Source organism: Bos taurus, chromosome 24 (genome assembly GCF_002263795.3).
Source record: "Bos taurus isolate L1 Dominette 01449 registration number 42190680 breed Hereford chromosome 24, ARS-UCD2.0, whole genome shotgun sequence".
Classification (NCBI taxonomy): Eukaryota; Metazoa; Chordata; class Mammalia; order Artiodactyla; family Bovidae; genus Bos; species Bos taurus.
The window spans coordinates 55,927,282-55,951,886 of NC_037351.1; the positions used below are offsets into that span (position 1 = coordinate 55,927,282).

A 24,605-nucleotide genomic window follows, 5' to 3' on the forward strand; every position below is an offset into this window, starting at 1 on the left:
ATTCCTCCAACAAACTGGCTAATAAGCACATGAAGAGAGGCTAGACATCACGAATCATCAGAGAAAGGCACATCAAAACCATCATGAGGCATCACTTTGCACCTACTAGGATAACTACAATCAAAAAGTCTTACAATAGCAAGTTTTGGTGAGGGTATGGAAAACCAGGGCTTTTCCAGGTGGCACTAGTGGTAAAGAACATAGGAGACACAGGTTCGATTCCTGGGTCAGGAAGATCCCCTGGAAGACAGCATGCCAACCCGCTCCAGTATTCTTGCCTGGAGAATTTCATGGACAGGAGCCTGGAAGGCTATAGCCATGCGGTCACAAACAGCCAGACACGACTGAGTGACTGAGCACTTACCGAGAACCAAGGGCCCTCATACTGTTGCTAGGGGTGTAAAATGACGTAGCCACTGAGGAAAAGAGCCTGGTTAAGCATAGAATTACCATATGAACCAGCAACTCCATTCCAAGGTGTACACCCAAGAGAAATGAAAATATATGTCTACACACACGCTGCTGCTGCTGCTAAGTCGCTTCAGTCGTGTCCGACTCTGTGCGACCCCATAGACGGCAGCCCACCAGGCTCCCCCGTCCCTGGGATTCTCCAGGCAAGAACACTGGAGTGGGTTGCCATTTCCTTCTCCAATGCATGAAGGTGAAAAGTGAAAGTGAAAGTGAATTCGTTCAGTTGTGTCCGACTCTTCACGACCCCACGGACTGCAGCCTACCAGGCTCCTCCGTCCGTGGGATTTTCCAGGCGAGACTACTGGAGTGGGGTGCCATTGCGTTCTCCGTCTACACATACACTTGTACAAAAACTTGTACATAGATGTGCATAGCAGCGCTATTTACAACAGGCAAACATGGAAGCCTCCCAAATATCCATCAGTAGTGAATGCATGAATGAATGTGGTACAGCCATACAACAGAGTACTATTCAGCTACAGAAAGAGAGTGTGTACTGACACATACAGATGCACCTTGAAAAGATGCTAAGTCAAAGAAGCCAGCCACAAAGACCGCATATGATGTGCCTCCATGTATAGGAAATGCCCAGAACAGAGAAATCTATCTAATATAAAGGCAGAAAGTAGATTAGTAGTTATGAGGAGTCATTGTAATGAAGGAATGGGATGTTGAGAGCCAAAGGGAATGGAGCTTTTTTTTGAGGTGATGAATATGTTCTAAAATTGACTATAATGATGGCTGCACTTTGTGACTATACCAAAAGCCATGGAAGTATACAAGTTAAATGAGTGAATTGGATGGTACATGAATTATATCTTAAAGCTGTTGTGTGTTTTAAGTATCTTTAAAAGTTTCTCCTATCCGAATCCATTCCATCACAAGTACATGCATCTTTCCAATTTGAATATTTCCATTTTCTTGTAGTATTTCGAAACCTTATTTTTCATGAACATAAATTTTTACTCACCTAAAGGATGGTTAAAATATAGCTAGCATTAAGGGACCTGACTTCAGATTCAAAACTGTTTTTTTACCATGGACAAAACAATCTCAGGCACAGTTTATACAAAATTGCCTTTATCTGAAACTTCTCCTTCCTATAATGACCCCCCAGGTAGTTCAGTTGAGCCGCTCACTGGTGACAACTAAAAATGCTAGACAAAATTTTAACAAATTCTTGAAACTATCAAAAAAGATTAGGTCAAATCAGCAAGGCCAGTGTGCCCCAGGGGAATTTGCCCATCCTGGGGGAGAAGCCGTGTGACTGAGCTGCATTCCTGCATCCTCTGGTGGAAGTAGATGTGAAACCCGAGCATGTCAAAGGTAAGAACGATCAGAAACCAGCCCCAGACCTAGGCAGGAACTGCAAGGACATGGTCCTTGGGGGAGGAGGGGGAAGAAGGCTTGAAATAGAAGTAAATGTACGCTAGTCGAAAGAAAGATAATATACTACATTAAAAACACACCAACTAAACTTTAAAGCAAAAAAGCATAATTAGAAACTAAATTCACTCCCTAAATATAAGGGTTCAATTTAGAAGGATATTAGGATGATACAGCAGCTCTAAATGTATCCAGTAATATGACATCAAAGCTAGAAATTAAAAACTCACCATACATGTATATCTATGGCTGAGTCCCCTGGCTGTCCACCTGAAACTGTCACAGCGTTGTTAATCAGCTGTACCCCCAATGCAAAATGAAAAGGTTAAAGTTTCAGAAAATTAATTCAATAAATAAGCAAAACAAAACAAACACACGCACAAAAGACTGTTATACATAACAGTAGGCAGATCTGCAGAACAGAACAAACTGTCCAAAAGCAGGCTTGTACAGTCCCTTCATTTCAGCGAAGGATATCAAGTTACATGTCTGTAAAAACAGCTAATTCCTGCAGTGGCATGGACGCACTGAAGAGTTCTGATAACAATTGCGTTAGAGTACTATGAAAAATGGGCGTCCCAGGCGGCCCTAGCAGTAAAGAACCTGCTTGCCAATGCAGGAAATGCAAGACATAGGTTGGATCCCTGGGTCAGGAAGATCCCCTGGAGGAGGGCATAGCAACCCACTCCAGTATCCCTGCCTGGAGAATCCCAACGACAGAGTAGCCTAGTGGGCTACAGTCCATGGGGTCACAGAGAGTTGGACGCGGCTGAGCACGCACACACACGCACTTACCAGGCCCTCTGCCAGTTGCCCTTTTTTGAGTTAAATAACCCCTTTCAAACTTAAAAGTCACCTGCAGTAAAGGCTACTTCCTCATTCCTAATGCTGTCGCTGTGCTCACTCACTCCTTTGAGAGAATTGTGTGGTCAGGGAAGTAAAACTGCCCCACTATTTTAAAGTGCTTGGTCACAGGAAATCATAGGGACCCAGGGAAGGAGTTCTGTCTGCATCAATGACCGGAAAATGCAGAAAAGCAGGTTTTGACCATTTGCACATTCAATACTGCCCTACAATATTAGAAATCTTATCACTAAGGAATGACCCATCCGAGACTCTGACAGAGGAATCATCTTTGTGAAATTAAAAACTTTCAAGAGAATAAAAGCAGTCATGAAAGAATGTGCTAGAATGACAGATGGGACAGAATTTATAATTACAATCAAAATACAGGAGGAAAAGCACCTGATTATAAGGAAAGACTAAAGCCTTTAATGGCATCTTCAAAGCCGTGTTTTATATTCCTCTTATGGAACGTTGCCATCCATCCCCACGCCTTACTAATTGTCATGTAAAACTGTGTTCAGTGGTAGACCATGAAAGCTCAGGATTCCTTTGCCGGAAGCGTTTCAGAATCCAGCTGTCTGCTAATGCTACCTTCAACCAAAAGATTATTAATATAATTAATGGTTCTAATAATTAAGCACTACAAAGGTTGTTACCACAACTTACTGGATTGACAATTGGATATCCTCACCAATTTCACTATTTCTACTTTTGATAATGACTACCCCCTCTTGAATTTAAAACCATTTTAACTCCTCCTGTTTTTCCATCCTGCTTAAGTCTGCTTTCAGACTCCTCTTTCCCTAATTCTATAATATTTTTTAGTATTTCCTAGTATTTGCTGCGTAGTTTCCTTCTCCCCTTTTCTATTCTCTCTAGACACTGCCGATCATACACCTATTTCAACTTCAGTGTCTAAATGATTCCCAGTTCCCTAACTCTAGCCCTAAGAGCTAAGACCACATTCCTGCTGAAAAGGAATGGGATCCTATGGTCCTTGCCCCACGTCCTCAGTCGATCTTTTGTCTGTGGAAAAACTTTAACCAAAGAGCTAGTTTAATCAGAGAAGTGAGAAAATGCAGAGAAAAAGGAAAACAGCCAAAGGAAATCAAATAATAATAGTTTAGTCCGTAAGCATGGTCAAAGACGTTTAGTTCCTTCTCAAGGGCTATATACACTATTCTGAACCGTATCCTGGGAGCTGTCTTATAGATACCAAAATTCCCACCAAATGGAGAAATTAATGCCATGATGACCAGACTGTAGCCATGCTATCAGTTCAGTTCAGTTCAGTTCAGTCGCTCAGTCATGTCCGACTCTTTGCGACCCTATGAATTGCAGCACGCCAGGCCTCCCTGTCCATCACCAACTCCCAGAGTTCACTCAGACTCACGTCCATCGAGTCAGTGATGCCACCCAGCCATCTTATCCTCTCATCCCCTTCTCCTCCTGCCCCCAATCCCTCCCAGCATCAGAGTCTTTTCCAGTGAGTCAACTCTTCGCATGAGATGGCCAAAGTACTGGAGTTTCAGCTTTAGCATCATTCCTTCCAAGGAAATCCCAGGGCTGATCTCCTTCAGAATGGACTGGTTGGATCTCCTTGCAGTCCAAGGGACTCTCAAGAGTCTTCTCCAACACCACAGTTCAAAAGCATCAATTCTTCGGCACTCAGCTTTCTTCACAGTCCAACTCTCACATCCATAACATGATCACAGGAAAAACCATAGCCTTGACTAGACGGACCTTTGTTGGCAAAGTACTGTCTCTGCTTTTGAATATGCTATCTAGGTTGGTCATAACTTTCCTTCCAAGGAGTAAGCATCTTTTAATTTCATGGCTGCAGTCACCATCTGCAGTGATTTTGGAGCCCAGAAAAATAAAGTCTGGCACTGTTTTCACTGTTTCCCCATCTATTTCCCATGAAGTGATGGGACCGGATGCCATGATCTTCGTTTTCTGAATGTTGAGCTTTAAGCCAACTTTTTCACTCTCCACTTTCACTTTCATCAAGAGGCTTTTGAGTTCCTCTTCACTTTCTGCCATAAGGGTGGTGTCATCTGCATATCTGAGGTTATTGATATTTCTCCCAGCAATCTTGATTCCAGCTTGTGCGTCTTCCAGCCCAGCGTTTCTTATGATGTACTCTGCATATAAGTTAAATAAGCAGGGTGACAATATACAGCCTTGATGAACTCCTTTTCCTATTTGGAACCAGTCTGTTGTTCCATGTCCAGTTCTAACTGTTGCTTCCTGACCTGCATATAGGTTTCTCAAGAGGCAGGTCAGGTGGTCTGATATTTCCATCTCTTTCAGAATTTTCCACAGTTTATTGTGATCCACACAGTCAAAGGCTTTGGCATAGTCAATAAAGCAGAAATAGATGTTTTTCTGGAAACTTCTTGCTTTTTCCATGATCCATTGGATGTTGGCAATTTGATCTCTGGTTCCTCTGCCTTTTCTAAATCCAGCTTGAACATGAGGAAGTTCACGGTTCACGTATTGCTGAAGCCTGGCTTGGAGAATTTTGAGCATTACTTTACTAGCATGTGAGATGAGTGCAATTGTGCAGTAGTTTGAGCATTCTTTGGCATTGCCTTTCTTTGGGATTGGAATGAAAACTGACCTTTTCCAGTCCTGTGGCCACTGCTGAGTTTTCCAAATTTGCTGGCATATTGAGTGCAGCACTCTCACAGCATCATCTTTCAGGATTTGGAATAGCTCAACTGGAATTCCATCACCTCCACTAGCTTTGTTCGTAGTGATGCTTTCTAAGGTCCACTTGACTTCACATTCCAGCATGTCTGGCTCTAGGTCAGTGATCACACCATTGTGATTATCTGGGTCATGAATATCTTTTTTGTACAGTTCTTCTGTGTATTCTTGCCATCTCTTTTTAGTATCTCCTGCTTCTGTTAGGTCCATACCATTTCTGTCCTTTATTGAGCCCATCTTTGCATGAAATGTTCCCTTGGTATCTCTAATTTTCTTGACGAGATCTCTAGTCTTTCCCACTCTGTTGTTTTCCTCTATTTTTTTGCATTGATCACTGAGGAAGGCTTTCTTATCTATATAAGCTGCCACAATTTGAGAGCTGGCCTCAAGAAATGGAGATAAAGTGACGCTGGAACTGAAGACTAACTGTACTTAATCAAGATGATGCCAGTCAGATCACCAATGACCAACTTCAGGATGACTGTCAGAGCTGACTGTACTGTTTCTGCCTGTAGCCCCCACCTTCAGCCTATAAAATCTCATGCCCACGGATTGTCAGTGGCAGGGGAGCTGGCCTTCGGACAGGCATTCCCCCCACCAACCCTGGTTGCTGGCGTCCAAAACAAATTTCCATTCCATTTCACCCTCCTGGCCTCTTTATTGGCTTTTGAGTGGCAAGCAGCCGGGCCTGGGTTTGATTACACACGCTATGTACCTAATAAGACATTTCCACATTAATTCAAAAAAACACACAAAAAAAACAAAAAAAGCATCTGATACATCATTGCTCAAGGCAATGTTGTACCCCAAGCTGTATTTCTCTTCCCTTCCCAACTTGCTGCTTTTCCTAAGAACCAGTATGCCTACCACATGTATCCAAGTCACTGTGGACTCCCCTCTCTGCTTCTTCCCTCCTCCCATAAACTGAAGACAGCCTGATCCCTTTCACAAGCCAATGGTTTCCTCTTGCTCTTCTAGCTTCATCTCCTCCCTCATCTAAGAAATCTTATTTAATTCTCAGTCCTTTTATGTACACAGCATGCGCTTATTCCGTTTTTTCAGTCGCCCAGTCATGTCTGATTCTTTGCGACCCTGTGGACTGCAGCATAGCAGGCCTCCCTGTCCCTCACCATCTCCCCAAATTTGCCCAAGTTCATGTCCATTGTATTGGTGATGCCCTCTTCTCCTTCTGCCCTCAATCTTTCCCAGCATCAGGGAGTTTTCCAACGAGTCAGCTCTTCGCATCAGGTGACCAAAATACTGGAGCTTCAGCTTCACCATCAGTCCTTCCAACGAGTATTCAGGGTTGATTTCCCTTCACTGGTTTGATCTTCTTGCTGTCCAGGGGACTTTGTCCAGCACCACAGTTCCTTACTTCTGCTAAATTCTCTTCCTTACCTTGTTAAAGTGCAAATTCCTACATTCTCTCAGATGTACCTCAAGCATCTCCCCCTTGGAACCTGAGAATTTGTTCAGTATGTTTATTGACAACAGAGATCAAAGTAACTTAGTTTGGCACTAGGAACAAGTCCTTGCACTACTCCTCATAAGCCTGGTAAATAAGAGCCTACTTCCTGCTCTGGACCAGGAAGAAGTGACCACAGGGTGCTACGGCAGCAAAGGAGGCATACAGTCACTAGTGCGAACTTCTTTCTGTTTTTCTTGTACTGAGCCTTGTAGATAAGCAGGAACTGGACAGGTGAACGTTAGGTCAGAGGAAGGCATTAGTTATCAGAGCACATGCTGGTAACTGCTAGTAAGGTGCACCACGCGAGGGGAAATGGGTGGGGGTCAGGGCACAGGGAAGGCTGGGGAGGGAGGGCCCACGCGAAGAAATCCACAAGCAAACTAGCAGCCATGTGGAGGACACGGGGTGGAGGCCAGGTCAGAGGCAAGGAGACAGAATGGAGGCTGCTGCACCCTGCTTAGCAAAAACCAACGCCCCAAAGCTGCGGCAGCGGGATGGAGGGACAGGGCAGGGAGGACGCCTTATCCTTGTTCAATCGAAGTAACACACATTTCATCTTCAGAACAAGCCTAAAAAGTTATGTCTTGACCCACTTTTCCTCAAGAGGAAACTAAAGCTCTTGGACTACTTGTTCAACATGACACAGCTTACAAGGAGGAGGAGCAGAGTCAAACTTCAGGACCCTGCTCGAGTAGCACAACGTGCATCTCAAATGCACATCCCAGTGTAAGGAGTAAGTCATGTTTCACAAATAAATCTGGCCTGTTCAACTTATAAAATTCATAAATAAACTTCCTCAGAGAAATACTCTGGCAGGTTTAGGGTAGTAATCAGGATTTTAATATTACTCCAAGCTGTGTACAATTTTAGAATACAGGAATTCTACAGCGATCCTATGGGCCTAGTTCCACCTTCTCCACTTCTTAATGTGGCATGGACCAGAGTTTAAAAGTATCTTATTAACCTGTAAAATCACTCTGCCCATTTAATCTTATCGAGGTAGGGCATCTTTTTTAAAAGCACTGATCTAAAAATAAAACAGTGCAGAAAACAAAGTTAACGTTTACCAGGGGGTAAAGGGGCGAATTGGGAGACCAAGCCTGACATACACACACCACTGCGTATAGAAAACCGACGACCTGCGGTACAGCACAGGGAGCTCGGCACTCTGTAGGGGCCTGCAGGTGAAAAGGATCTTTAAAAAGCGGGGCCTTCTCGGGCAGTCTAGTATTGAAGACTTGGCCCTCCAGTGCAGCGGGTGTGGGTTCAATCCCTGATCTCTGGCAGGGAGCTAGGATCCCACATGCCTCTCGGGCAAAAAACCAACATAAAACGGAAGCAATACTGAAAAAATTCAGTCAAGACTGAAAAAATGGTCCACATTAAAAAGAAATCTAAAAAATAAGAAGGTAGATATATGCATAACTGATACCCTTTGCTATCCACGTAAAACTAACACATTATAGATCAACTATATGCCAATAAAAATTTTTTAAATACATTTAAAAAAATCTAAAAACCTGAAGTTAAAAGATGCTTAAGATGAGATCAATATTCTGCCATAGGCAATAGGCTTTAGTGAAGGAATAAAACATTTGTATGTTAAAATCACTTACCTAACATACTATATGAATATTACAAAATACAATGTGTTTGGCAAACTTTATAGAATAACACTTTCACTTCTAAAAATGAGGTGTTAGAGCTAAGTGAACACAGTATTCCTGTTTTCCTTTAGTATGTAGTATATGGCCTCCAGCCTTGAGACAAAGATAGCAGACTGTTTTCAACTCACAGATTAAGTAGTTTCTAGAACACAATGCAAGCCTAAGGGAAATTTGGTCAAAATGGACCATAAATGTCTGCCACAGGCCTAAGAGTAAGATAGCCTGTCTGTTACTCCTGCCCTCAGCCTCAGGGTGACAAAGACTCTATACTGAAATATTTTTGTTTCTGTTATAGATAGGCTATTTCATTATTGTTTCACACCAGATAATGCATGCATCCTGATGTAAAATGTAAGTAAAATCAAGAGAACAGTTTTGTGAGTTGTTTGTGGTTGTTTTTTGCTACATCTGACAAACAATAAACTTACTGTTTTCTAGAAAATACTATCTATGGATGGTTTCAGTTACAATAACTAGGGTTACATTTTTTAAATGCTCTTCCTATTCATTTGAAAAATTCAGTGTTACATATACAAATGTATGTATGTATGTGTGTGTGGTATACACACACAGTTATAAGAGAAACATCAGCATTTCAGATTGGTAATTTAAATTATGTCAACTACGCATTTGTAAAACTTCCTGTAGTGAAACATGCTACAGTTACCTATAAACATTCACTTCTCACTGTTTACAATTTGAATAATTATGAAATGTTTGTATTATGCAATCAACTGAGTTATAGGAAATTCACATGAACAATATAAATCTGATGTCCAATCCTGTACAAATATGAAATTATTTTCACTGGACTTTCAAATTGGTAAGTATAAATAAAATGAGGTCAGCAATACTTAAGGTGAGGCAGTTTCAACAATTACCCGAAGAGGTTTTGTTAAATGTACAAACTGTAAAACAAAACTTCTGATATTAATCTCGCCCTTAACTCCAGACATGATTAATCTGAGATGGTCTCTACTAAGCAGTGTTTTATAAACTTTTATTTATTTTACTTCTTGCCTTTCTGTTTCCATTTGATCCAAGGCAACATAATCAGGAAATACAGATACTACGTAGACATCACCACAGACCAGCTCATGTGCTTCCATACAAAGAAACTAAACATTACTTAGCGACACTAGGGTTTCACAAAGTGATTACCACAAAAACTTGGACATAATTTTTATTTTTCAGAAACACGTATAAATACATTGGTGTCTCAAAGGCAAATCAGTATCTTGATCATAGTCCTAGACAAATAGGCCCTCAAATTTACTATTAACTGAATCAAAATTAAGTCTTATATATTCTTTTCAAACACTGAATTTTTAAAATACTCAGAGAAATTTAAAAATCAAATTTTAGTTTTAAAAATAGAAAAATTAAAAAATTAATCCTTTCTAGATTACAGTTTAAGATTCTTAAGTCATACGGAACAGATGGTCTTGCCAGCCTTTTGTAAAAGACCTTTTAAACATACACGTGGCCAATTCATTTTCAACCTTAAACCAAGTTCTCTGTATATTTACACTGCATCATTTGGTAGTTAAAATAATAAATACTTCATTAAAAGATATCAATTCCTGCTGCTTCATGAATGCACAGTACTTTTATTTTTTCCTACTGTTGGATTTCAACATATATTTTCAACATACCTTTCAACATACGTTGATAAAGATGACTCAAGTTTTAAGTCTATCCAAAAGGGTATCAAATCTGTGCTCCCTCTGACAGTCTTAGGTGGGAACAGTTAAGTCTCGTTAAACTAATCTATTTCTGGTAGTTTATAATGTGGGTGTTTTCTATAGCCCAGATGCCCAACTGCTGTTGAACAAACTATGAGTCTAACACAGTTAGCCTTTCCAAGTCCACCTGTCAGAATCACGTGCTGTGCGCACATGAACGCACACACACGCCTCAGTTCCTAAAGCACTTCTGCTCCTCTAAGGAGGGAAACAGGCTTTTGATCAACACACTATCAGACACTGAAGTCTGCTAAAATCAGAAGGTGTCCAATTTTCACATAAATGGAAAGAGAAAATACTTATTTAGAACAACAAAAATTAAGCTTGGCAAAAGTAGTTATTTTTATTTACAACTGCATGTATTAAGGTTACAAGAGAAACACTAGTGATACCATCTGAACAAAAGCAATGATTTATTGGTAATGGAAATGAATGAAATATTGAAAGTCTCTGGCGAGAATCAAGCAATTATCCAGGAGCTGTAGCTCTGATTGCAACATGGTCTTCCAGTGTCTTCTGTACCTTTAGTGGCTTTCTCCTTTTTTTCCAACTACCTAGGAAGAACAAAAATAACTTTATATATACCTCTTATTGATTTAGACATACGAGTTATTTTCAAAATACTACTGTTATCATTTTTAAAACCTATATTAATTTTTGTATTTGCATTTCTTTGGCATGCAGTGTATCTTCACTGTTGAAGCAAACCGTGACACTCCCTCCCCTCCCAGCCTCTAGAAATTAAAACTAAAATACATGCAGGCTATTTTTGGTATTTCACACTGTTTTAAGAAAAAGTAATGCAACTTTTCAAAACAAGGTTGACAGTTTAGAGAAGTTAATAAAAAGATGATGCTACATGAGTGAAACATATTGGCATACTATTTTTAGGCAATTAGATATCAAATGTTGATCACAAAATAATGTAGAATTAGAAGAGTATGCTAAACTTATGTCTTCATGCCCAAGATGACAGGTTTCTAGACTTTTCTATCAATATGTAGACATGCAACGAAAACAGATTAAAAATGACTAATTTTGCCTAGTTTCTATTTAAAAAAAATCCTGGTTACTAAAATATACTACTAAAATATAAAGAATAAATCTAGGTTCAGTCAATGATTAGAAAAATTTTCTATGGGAAGGTTTAAAAAATGTCCTAGGTTGCTATAAACGTGGTAGCATGAAACTCTAATGCATAAATCTGATTTCTAACAATGGTTCTAGAAAACAAAGCCTCTATGGGAAGGTTCTAAAACTACATTCTAATCAAACAATTTACTTTAAACCTAAAGTTCATAATAATGTATTCTCATGGCAGAAATGCCTCTAAGGAAATCTACTTGCAAGCCACTGAACATATATTTACATATAACAAAATTTCTATGTACATTTGTAAGTACAATTTTCATATTTTAAATGGACTCTGATCCAAAAGGCAGTGTCTGAATCAAGCAAAACTCACAAAGATCTTCAGTACAAATCTCGTCTAAAACAGAACTTGGGCTTCTGGGAATCCCAGATTCATGGGAAAAGATGATAAAAACCCATCCTACTGAATTCCTAATCACATTTTACAAGAAATGCTGTTTTCCCCATCTTGAGGAAAAACACTTTTATTGCTTTAAAATAACTCCTCTTTAATCCAAGGAAACCACGTGCTACAAAGTCCAAAAAGCCAAAAACGACACAGAAGACAGTCTCATAAAAGAGTATGTAGACGAGAGTAAGAAGTTCAGGTTTTAAGAGCCGGGGGAGGAGGGAGTCTTCCTAAGAAAGAAGGGGAGGTGGCGCTATTTGTACCACAAATGAATTTAAGCAGATAAACACTGAAAGCATTGTTGATCATTATATCACTTGGGAACACACAAACACAGAGCTATTAGATTAAGCAAAAGAAGACAAAAACAATTAATATTAAAAATTAACATTTTAGCAGATGTGATACAGTAGAAGACATGAATCTGCATACTGTTTCACAGGCTGATAACTCTCAACTTGCCAATGTGTATTCTCTGGAAAAAAGAAGAAATTCAGCATTCCAATAAGGAGTTTCTCACCCCAACAGTAAAGCTCTTTTATTCACTTTAAAGTCTTTATATTACACCTCTGACAAACAAAAGTTTTGGTACATCAAAATTAGGTGTCAAAAATATTTATTCAATAGAGTCCATTGATTGTCTATGTTAATATTTTAACTCAGCCTAACTTTTAGTCCGTAAGTCTTTCAACTGGCCTTGAACTCACTTGTGTTGGCAAAGCAGAGGACAGGCCCATAATTAATCAGCAAAAAGATTCTAGGGCTACAGTTCCAATGAGAAAACCCGTACCTCCCAATTTCAGCCTAATCAATATATTACACTAGCTCTGATGTAAAAGAACTTGGTGAAACTGCTCATATTTGATTTCCAAAATGATTCTACCGTTTCTAAAAAATACACACTTTAGATCGGATTAAAACATTATCCAACTATTTAAAAATATTTATGACAATGTAAGTTTCACTGCAATATTATTTCTCAAAATGTAGTACAAAATTAAATGAGACAGGAGAAAGTAAAAACAAACAAAAAGTTGGGTGAGTAACCTGGTATGGTAATGAAACTAAAGCACCCAGTTGCAAGACCAGAACAAAAACTCAAACAAAATAAAGCCAACTGAGAAACATCGACTAGAAGAGATCTGAAGACAGAGATGGTTGAGGCAATCTAGGTAACAAGGGGGTTGATCCAGATGACAGAAGCTGTAGAAATCTTGCCCCAGCAATGGCGAGAACGTGAGAAGGGTGAGAGCAGACAGGTGCTAGATGAGCAGAGAAGCAAGGAGGGGAGTAGAGTGAGATAAGGTCAATCTTTATATTACTTCATTTTTAAAAATCTTCTGATTTTAGTTCATTTGAGTTGGATTAAAAAAGCTGAAAAATAAAGACAAAAATGTTACAAAAATAGCTGATACGGTGAATGGCCAGTTAAGAAAAGTCTATTTCTATTACCACGACAGAAAATCTGCTTTGCTGTTCACATGCACCTCATTCCCTAAGAAGCAGAAGCCCCTTCACTTTTGCTCAGTTCTGAATACTTCTATTACTTTTGTATTAAAATAAAGCAAACCATGTGAAGAGCATATTTTTGCAAAGAAAACATCTACTTCCAATTTAAATGGCAAGCTTTCTTCATGCTGCAATATACAGAATACATTTACTACAACAACAGATAGCCTAAGTATATATTATAATCTGGGCACAATGCCTCCTATGAGCCAAAAACAGAAAAACAGAAGGTATGTTCTAGCCTCCCAAATCTGCCAAGTATGACCTTCTAACACTGTTAAGAGTATGCGAGGTGGTCTAAGACTTCTCTCCACAACCAAGACTCAACAGCATTACCTTAGCTTCTGTCATCTTAATAACCTAAGGAGAATATCAATGACATTCTGAGAACTAAAATTAACTAGGAACAACTCATGCAACATAAAAACAGAAACTGAAAATGCTACATAATTCTATTTTATCATTCATTAAAATCATTTTATACAATTCTCTTCACTACACAGAGAGGTAACTCTCCTGTCTGTGCTGATAACACACTTGCCAAATCTATATTGAAATTTTAAATTCTAATTACTGTGTGGAATGCCTTTAAAAGTCAAACTGACTAAATAAGTAAAGAGAAAGTACCACACTTGACTTGTCCTTGAATGAAGGACTTGCACCATCTCAGTTCCATGCCCAGGGTTCCTGTTTTCCATTCTACCTAGAGTGCCCACTGCTGCCCTGAACTAAGCTTTGATTTATATTGATTAACATTCCAACCATTAGGGCATTACCCTTTAACAATATAAACTTGTTACTATCAGAGATTATGACTACACATAACACAGTACCACAGGGACTACAAGGATCAGAGCACAGACCTATTACTTCCTTCACTAGAATCCAAACTCACTGATGGCTTTTAATAAGTGAGTCTCAATAAGGCCAATTTCAGTTAAACATAAGCTGCTTTTTAACTGTAGCTTTCCTACGCTAAAGTTGCTGGCTTAGCACAATATGAAAACTACTAAAATATTAGCTTACTTTTGAGAAATAACACTACAGGACAATGAAGGACACAAGCAGTGCAATCTCATTCAGAAACTACTGGAAGAAAATGTAACATTAATATACATAAGAAAACCATTCAAACAAAATTTTTCAGACATTATAAAAGCAAAAGATTAAGAAGTCCAGAACACCAAGAAGGAAGTCCATTACACTGTTACATAATTTTTGCAGCAGTTCTCAGTGTGATCCAAGCTGGGTGACCTTGAAACCCATTCAGGAGTCTTCAAGGTTAAAAGTGCTTTTATAATCATGCTCAATAAATTTATTTGCCTCTTTAACTCTCATTGTCTCACAATATACAATGAAGTTTTCCAGAGGCTACATGACTTATGATAGCAAAACTGACTGAATGCAGAAGCAAATATGAGAATGAGAGAATTCTACTAGACTGTATTCAGTAATTTGTCAAAATGTAAAACAATGTTCTTCTCACAAAATTGGTTTTTGTTTTGGAAAATAAGTATTTTAATTTTAAAAAATCACTTGTGCTAACACGATAATTTTAATAAATGTTGTTTAAATTTCCCAGTTTTAACTTCTAAGATGGTAAGTATTAGATAAATACTGGCCCACAACAATCTTTAACAGTGTAAAGGTGTCCTGGGACCATGAAGTTTTGAGTACTACTGTTCTACAGTCATTTTTAATAAGGTAAAAAAAGTACCTAGTTAAACATATAGTATTATAGAACAAACAGAAATACTCTCAAGAAGAAAAGAAAAATACCTCTACTATCCTAAAGAGTCAAAAAAGGTAGTTTGGTAGTCAAAAAAGAGAATAGGCTGGAAGAGATGTGAACTGTTGTTCAGTTGCTACATCATGTCAGACTCTTTTGTGACCTCATGGACTGTAGCCACCAGGCTCCTCTGTCCATGGGGTTTCCCAGGCAAGAATACTGGAGTGGGTTGCCATTTCCTTCTCCAGAGGATCTTCCTGAACTAGGGATTGAACCGCATCTTTTGCATTGGCAGGTGGATTCTTTACCACTAAGCCACCAGGGAAGAGCTAGGGATAGGAGAGGGGATGTTAAAGAGGTGGACGCATCCTGAGATGGGCAATTATTAATGCACACTAGAAAAGCTGTAACTGGATGGCAGGCTGGTAAGAAGATAAGTAAGTGTAGGGGTTACCTGGAGGAAACATGGAAATCAAGTAGCATAAGCTAAGGTGAGAAGCCAGGAAACCAGAGGAAATAATGGGATTTAGAGTAAACAGATCTTAGGAAAGAACTGCGCTAGAAGCAAACTACGCAAGGCACGGTTAAAGCCAAATCCAACGGCATCTGACTCAAACAAGCAAAGCAGCAGAGCAGGCAGCCAGAACGTCTTTGCTGCTCACAGTTTCCCAGTGCAGCACACTTCGTATCATAAAAGCGTAGATGTTTAATCTCTGCTTCTTCTGACCTGTCATTATGCGTATGTCAAACATCCCACATGACAGATCTAAGAACAAAACTGTTCCTACAGCTCCCAAAAGTTAACTACGCTGTGAGACAGGAAGACAGCAGTTGGAAAACGATGTTAAAATATCTATTGTCAGTGTCCAGTTTCATAAGTTCATCCACTGTTAAGAAATTTTATTTTCCTGCAACTGAATTAAAATCAAACCTCATCAAAAAGAATGAGTTTTCTGGGTGTTTCATGGCTTCAATTCCCAAAACAGGGGTCTAAATTGGTAAACCAGGTGCCTCTTCCTCCACATACTGGCAGCCCTGGGGAAACGCTTATGTGCTTCCTCTCTTAGTAATCATCCCAAGTTCTAGACCACCTGCCAGATGCAGCCATCGGAAATACTGCAATACCTACATCTCATGTGCTGCTGCACACCTAATCTGAGTACAGCAACTGGGTTCTGTACTGATAAAGTTCTTGATGGCACATCTATGCTCTGTGGTTGTATATTTTAAGAGTCATCCTCAGGAATCGTTACCAGCTAGAAGTACAATGCTCTCATTTCTAAAGGTCCCATGGTAACATAAATTCTTATGCAAACCTTAGGAGTATGTCCTCAAAAACAAAAACCAAACCAAAAAAGCCACTGAACACATATGCCTGTTCACTGAAGAGTTATTTGCTGAAATGTGTTCTTCAGCACAAAGACATGGTTTGAAAGCATATCGGTGAAGCAAAGGAGCCCATTCTTCTTGATTAAAATCATTGTCATTTTAAATGTTTTCATCAGAAACAATGATAATCAAAATCTTAATATAAGCAAGCAAAAGTTCTTAAAAAGTCACTAATAATGACTTAATGTACTCCAATTTTTCACTATCCCTAACTACCTTCTATAACAAAACAATAATTTATACCTTCTTATCTGGATGCCATTCATTAATAGACACTGTGTCAATGAGACTTATCTTTATTAGAGACTTCTCTTAGTAAGAAATCTAAAAATGTGATTAGAAGACCCTACTGTTCTGTTTATCCTTATAAGATTTCATGATATAATATGATTTTGATAATTTTAAAATTATTTCTTTAAAATTACTATTTTTATTTCTCCTAGATATCATTTAAACAAACTTACTCGTTTGAAGTCATTCATATTTGTTGCCTGGACTGGAGTCCCAATAAAAGTAAAATATGAAATTCTTGTTGTTTCTTCTTCACCTTGATTGGACTGAACAAATATCTACACACACAAATAATTTTACCATTAATGATTACACTTCTTTTTTGATAAACATGCTCAAACATTTAATCAATTTTCTTAGGTTATTAATAAAAATACCTTCCATTCTTTATAAGGATTAGTCCAAATTACATTTACACTAGGATTCCTATAGCATCATTAATTCTACTGTCTGCTCAGCTGTTCTTACCTTGTCCAGGGGGATCATGGCAGGATACTTATATATGTAAGCTCTGCATGATTTGGCATGATAATGTTGAAGGGTCAAAATTAAATTATTTACAGGGAATACTGAAAGAGTATGAAACTCAAGATTACAATGGGCAGAATGTTACTGAAATTTTACCAAAATCACCATTTTTACTGAGGAAAATCTTGGCAGTTATATTCTTTCTGATACGCCATCATTCATTCTATTCCCTAAAATGTTAAAAGAAAAAAGAGCACGCTGGAAATCAGTTCCTAAAACTACCCTCTGCTTCTCATGTTTTTTTAAGCTCATCTCTGTACGTGTTCAGTAGCTTCAATCGTGTCTGACTCTCTGAGACCCCGTGGACTGTAGTCCACCAGGCTCCTCTATCCATGGATTCTCCAGGCAAGAATACAGGAGTGGGTTGCCATGTCCTTCTCCAGGAGATCTTTCCAACCCAGGGATCAAACCTGCGCTTTCTGCATTGCAGGCAGATTCTTCACCCACTGAGCCACCTGGGAAGCCCATACTGTGCCTTGCATGTTTCATTAAGCTTGCTTCTTTTATACTTTCTATTTAAAATTTCCCTCAGCATGTTAGGAGACAGACGCTTTACTCATAGGTTCTTCTTCAATACACTGGATTATTTAAATTTGCTCCATTTTTAAAAATAATACTCAAGATGCTGTCTACTTAAGAATATTGCCTCTCTTGATTTGGGCAACATTCTTTTTCCATTTTCAGATGAAAATCAGTTTTGTTGTTTTTTTAGGCAACCACAGGTTCATCTCGAATTGAGCTGACCAATTAAAAACTTCAAGTCTACAACAAGCAGACTATTAAAGTAGTTCTCTATTTATTTGCAATGCTTTTTTAATCTAAGCACAACAGTTTATATTTACTCTTTTAAAAATTCATATACTTATTTTGATTAGACTTTCTGATCAAAACTGTCTCTTCGATTTCAACTTTATCATCAAAAAAAGTGACAGGTGTGCTTTGTGTGTCTGGACTTAAGTCACTGACTAAAATGCTGAGTTTAAAGTATGATTTAATAGGACACAGTAAAGACTGTGAACCTATCACAAAGTAACTATGTTCAATGATCTCAACGACAGAAGAGATTACATTAGGATATCTGGGTTTAAAGGGCTTTTTCCAATAAGCAAATGCCTTCCTCCCATCACTACATAAAGCAATAGGTGTTATTAATTGAATGCTACAAATATGTAACAAATATTTGTAAATATGTGACAAATGAATAAAGTCAAGAAAATATTTCATAACCAGTGTTCCAGTTTGATATAACCATTTTCTTTAATTTCATCCGGGTAAAATACTTCTACTCAAAACTCAATATAATCCTTTATCTTACCACTAAGTATATTCTGTGAAATTCCACTGAAAGCTTCCCAAAATGAACATAGCTATAGCATTCTTCTAATTTACAAAACCGGAATCTACTGACACAAAGAAATTACACTCCTTTGGCAAGTCTGTGCTCCGGTGACTCTGTGCTGGTTCCAACTCCTTTTTCTCGGCATTCTACTCTAACCCTCCTAAACCCCGGCTCTGATGAAATGGGCTCTGGTTGACAGGTGGTTTAGAAGCATGTGCTGGGTTTAATACTAGAATTCAAAAAAGCAATTAGTAACTGCTAAAAAGCTGCTGATTTTGTAATGTAAATTAAGGTAATACAAAATTATGCTTTTAAAAAGTCAGTTTTTACTGAGATCATGGCCACTACACGATTCAAAAGTAAATTGGATTTTAGAAACGTATCCTCACTCATTACCAGGTACGAAGGAAGAATGAGTATCTGGTTTAAGAATAAATGTCCTAGCATAAACTTTTAACAAAAGTTGGCATATACATGCCATATATATATGTGTTTGACAAACCTATAAATTAAAAAAATCCACCTTCCTTTTTAGGGCACACAGGTGAATTAAAAAGAAGAAAATTTAATTAGCTCATTAGACATTTTTATGCATTTCAAGCCAAACGGACAGTTAACCATTTTTAAGAATAACTTGAATCAGCTAGGACACTGAAGATGGCATAAATTGTCACCCACAACCCGTTGCATACATCTGAATGAAACACTACTTACGGTTACACTGTTAACGTTCTGAAACTTAACGTAACGAAGAGGGACAATACCATCTTCTTTAATATCATCCTCTGTTAGTTCCAGAGCTTGAGTTGGCTCACTTCTTTCTGCCTCTTCAAAATCCATAGATCGCGGTAGATTGATAAAAATTTTTACGTATTTAGGACCCTGACCTATAGAAAGGTAGAATAAAATTAAATGCTAACATCAAACATATAATACTTTGTCCTCTTTATCATGATGTTCACTCTATACAGACGTGCCCACATATGCACACACCTACCTCTCTTTAGAAATTTTAGGAACGTCTGAGTATTTTCACAGCCATACTCCTCCTTTCTCAACAGACATTTAGTGGTATATTCTTGGCCTGCTGAAACTACACTAACTACTAGGAATACCAGATTAAAACACACACACACACACGCACACGCAAACATATACACAGAGTTCCTGCCCTCAACTGTAAGAGACAGGCAATGAGGGATGTACAGCTCCCAGGGAGGAGGTACTGGCAAGGCGGCAGTGGAGTCTGACAGCACATGCAGGATGATGAGAAGTTTCATAAAAGAAACACTGAGCTGCGTCTTGCAGTTGCCATCAGCTGGCACCTTTTGTTATTTAGGAGAAAAGCATTATCAGTGACAATATTTAGCCAGAGGAAATTAACTACACAAACTGCCAAATTTCGTCTTAGGGATTAGGCTGTGCTCAGTGCTAAAACCACTCTGTAGAATGTCTTAGTCTCTCTAGCTTCAGACCAGTATCCTGTGACTGACTGAGGAATCTTAGCATAGCCACATTGCTTACATACTCATTTCTATGGCATTTGCTTTTACAAATACTTTGTATTTTCAGAATAAATTAACAATTTTATTAGTGAAAAAATCATTAACCCATGGAAACTTAGAATAGTAAATGACTTAAGGGAATGCCATCTGATAAACAGGGTTCTCTCAATCAACTAAGAAAGCAACAACAAATCCTAGCCCCATCTCCCCACCTCAGGCCCTCTCCCATGTCCATTCCCAGCAGCAAAAAAAAAAAAAAAAAGAAGAAGAAACAGAAAAAAGGGGGTGGGGTGAGTAAGGCCAACTATGTATTGAACAAAATGAGAAATGCCAAATTTGCACAATCATGTTTGCAGCATCATAATATGTATAAAGAAAATGCAACTATAATTAGCGCACACACAGGAGGATCTAGGGCCTTAGTTTTATCACCTATAACAGGAAGAATGTATAACAGGAAGAATGTGAAATAAGTCTCCCCCAGTTCCCACCCCGAGAAACAGCTACCTCAAACCTAGAACTCTTAGTTGGAAGAAAGGACTCCCTTGTTTTCAGATGAAGAGGAAAACGGTAAAAGTTGACTTTTTTTCAAATTACTTTTGGCCCAATAATCTTACATTATATGTCACTGCTTTGTTCCAAGAACAATTTCACTCTTTCCCAAAACAAGAGCTCTCTACCTCCATTTAATAACAAGTTTTAACCTAAGGGACCAGTAACAGAATGGATAAAGAAGATGGAGTATACACACATACACAATGAAATACTACTCAACAAGAAGGAATGAAATTTTGCCATTTGCAGCAACATGGATGGACTTATTACGCTCAGTGGAACAAGTCAGAGAGAAAAAGACAAATACTGCATGGTGTCGCTTATTATGTAGAATCTAAAAATAAAACTAGTGCATCTAACAAAAAAGATACAGACTCAGAAATAAAGAAAACAAGCTATTTACTAGGAGGGAAGAGGGGAAGGGGACAAGCAAGATAGTGTTAGGGAATTCAAGAGGTACAAACAACTATGTATAAAATAAATAAGCTACAAGGATACACACAGGGAATACAGCCAATATGTTAGAATGACTGTAACTGGAGTATAATCCTTAAAAACTGTAATCACTATGTTGTACGCTTGAAACTTACATACTGCTGCACATCAACTATGCATCAATTTAAAACAAATAAAAGTTTTAAATATAAGCCAGCAGGTCTATAGAGCAGAAAGTTACTTTATAGAAAAGCTGCCCATTACTCACCGTTATCTGGCCCTTGAAATTTCATTGAATAAAGCTTAACAGGCTGATTGAATGCCACAGTAATAAGAAGCTGTGAAAAAAATAATCGTCTTATTTTTAAAGGGCTGTTAAACATCTTAAGTAACACAACAGCTAAGGAGAATTAAAATCATTAAACAGAAAAAATTTAATTCACCTAACATAACCAATGTAATACAGAATATCAGTAAGCTGAAAGTAACTTGATTAGTTTGACATTTGAGAAATACAATAATCTATTCTTTTTATAAAGGAATAACAACAAAATTTAACAGAATTAATTAAAATTATATGTTAAGAACCTAAGGCCTCATGGCCTAAAAACTGGCAACATCCACCCCGCCCCGAAAAACAAATTAAACAAAACCCCCAAATTAAAACTTAAACTATGTATTTTAACATATTAAGCTTAATATTTCCTGCAACAGTTTATCTGTGGCTGCATCTACCCATGTCACTTGACAATCTGGAGATGATGCACACAGGTTATGTGGAAAGACCAGATCTCAAATGGACTCTATTTGATTCAAAACTCAAGACAACAGGACTCACAGCTCTATCAGTAACCTCTAAACTTCCATCCTAAATGAATCTGACTCACTGAATCTGGAAAGCCACCCGAGGGAACTGAAATACAAAACTGCTGAGATGCCTCTCTCTGATTCATTCACTCAATCTTCCTTCCACCAAAACTGTCTGATGAAGATACCTCTACGTTTCCACCCTGGGAAGAAGGTTTCCTCAGCAGGAAGATTTCAGGGAAGCTGTAGCCAGCCCTTCTGATACACATCATCACATTACGTTTAGGGCACCATTTACAAGGTGCACAACATGCGGTATTTTCAAGCAATAAAATAAGATAGTTCTGCTTGGAGCAAAGGAAGATGGCATTTAGATTTATTTCAAATCACTGTGGTCTATTTGCTTAAGAAAATACTTAGACTACTCTCTTTAGTTATGTAAGTACTTTTAATACTTGACCTGTATTTGGGTGTCAGGAGATAAACATGACCCATTTAGGGACCTGAACCATAGGTGAAGAGGATATGAGAGTAGAAAGCTGGAAGTAGATAAAGTTAGTAAGCATATGACATCCTCTTCCTGAAGCCACTGAAGAATCATTTGACTCTTTTAAGAAATCAGAATATAAATACAATTTATATTTTAGAGAAGTAACTTTTGTGAACATATAAAAGATATACTGGAATGGGGACAAAGCAGAGGCAATGGTACAGTAATTAAATAAGAAAAAAATTTTTAAGACAATAAAATTTTAAATAACAGCTAAGATAGAGACAGCGTGATCAAGGCAGAACTACACTACCCCACTTCCTCTGTGACAACATTGCAGGAAAATACAGGGAAACACAACAGGTTTACACTGGGAGTGAGGGCTAGACATAAAAGGAATGTCTCATTTAGGTGGGTAGAAAGTATGAAGGCAGCTCAAGAATGAACAAAAGGACTTAAGAATAGTGAAGGCTCAACCCAGGCTTCCGGACAGTCCAAGACTTCTGTGATTCTCTGCAGCGCAGCTGGCATAAACAAACGAAGAAAGGGGGTGAGGTGACAGGGTCAGAGGACAGAGGTGGTTATAAAAAGTAAGAAAAAAGTGATCATCTGGAAAGGAGAGACATGAAACCATGAGATGGAAACGTGTGTGGACACAAATACTGATAATCTCTACAAGCCCTAAGCATTCAGTTACCTGTTCATCACAATCAGATTCCAAGAAGGTCATGTCTTTTCGCAAACAGTTGTCAAATCCATGCTCATCACTTTCATTCAGACATTCACAGCCAGCTTTGTTAATAAAAGGCATTAAATCCATCTGAAAATTTAAACCAAAACTTTAGGCAAAGCATTTGGATTTGGTATAAAAATCTTAGTAAGAAATGTAAATATGTAATTCTCTTTTAAACTCTAAAAAATTATGTTTTCAGTGTACAACACCTGTGGTTAACAATTTTTAATGGTTATTTTCCACTTATCTTTTTAATAACCTGTACTGTATTGACTTTATCCCCTGTGCTGTACAATACATCCTTGTGATTCTCTTTTTTTTAAACGTTTTATTTGTATTGGAGTAATTCTCTCTTGACTTAAAAAATTGCTATCTCATTTAAAAGTTACTAAAACTTTTGTAATAACCCTTTTGTCTAAACTTCTGATATCTACCACTAATAATTAAAGCCAAATTGAGGCTTAGCCCACTTAATAAGTATCTAAAACCAAGTCTTTAACACAAAGATTATTAAATGTTAACTTACACTTTTTTAGTAACAGTGTTTGGCAGTGTAAAATATGCAAATTAAAATAAATATCTACAAAATATCTAAAGAAAGCCTACCTCCCTCTTCTAGTGATAATGCACTCTTTAAACCTATATCCAAGAAGAGTTTAGATTAAAGATGAACTAGGGACTTCGCTGGTGGTCCAGTGGCTAAGACTCCGAGCTCCCAGTGCAGGGGGCTCGCGTTCCATCCTTACTCAGGGGAACTAGATCCCACACGCTGCAACTGAAGATCCTGCATGCTGCAACTAAGACCCCAGCACAAGCCAAAGAAATAAAATAAATGGTTAAAAAAAAAAAGGATGAATAGCAAATAAGTACTTAAATTATGTAACAGAAAAGTGTAAACATACATAAACAGACCAACACAGTGATCCTCAGGTGCCCGCTTCCTGGATACAACAATCAGCAATTCACAGCCACTCTGGTTTCACCTTTACTCTGCAACCAGTCCCAACCTTCTTCCCGATTATTTTCATGTAAATTTTAGACGTTTTTCTCATGTTATTCATGAACACTTCAGTGTGTTCATAGCATTTCATAAAACATGTCTTTAAAAAAAGAATCCTCAATATCATTACCATGACTGTAACACTGGTAATGTTTTAGTATCATCAATATCAATGTTCAAATTTCTTCAACTGTTTCAAATATTTTACAGTTGAATCAGTTTAGACTCAGAATAAGAATCCAAGAAAGTATAAACAAGTATATTTGGTTAATGTCTCTTAAATCTCTTTTAATCCAGTCATTCGGCCTAGCGATTTCTCCTATTTGGATTTTGCTAACTGCTCCCTGTGGCGTCCTTTAGCATTTTCCAGCGTTACGTGCTGGCTAACGCCTCCGACACCACACCACAGAGTACAGTGACGGTGGGCATCCCTGCCCTGTTTCTGACTTCAGTGAGAATG

General features: G+C 38.1%; 1 protein-coding gene across 2 annotated transcripts in view; it reads right to left on the reverse strand.

Annotated features, from left to right (window-relative positions):
* Window positions 1–10,691: 10,691 nt before the first annotated feature.
* Window positions 10,692–24,605, reverse strand: part of TXNL1 (thioredoxin like 1) — a 42,941-nt gene continuing 29,027 nt past the window's right edge. The window contains exons 4-9 of one of the 2 annotated variants that reach the window (XM_005224140.5): window positions 23,110–23,232; window positions 21,384–21,453; window positions 19,335–19,507; window positions 16,927–17,031; window positions 12,268–12,310; window positions 10,802–10,849 (exon numbers count right to left, since the gene is read on the reverse strand). In XM_005224140.5, coding sequence (XP_005224197.1) covers window positions 12,272–12,310; window positions 16,927–17,031; window positions 19,335–19,507; window positions 21,384–21,453; window positions 23,110–23,232 — 510 coding nt within the window. In that variant the 3' untranslated portion in view covers window positions 10,802–10,849; window positions 12,268–12,271. 2 annotated transcript variants of the gene reach the window in all.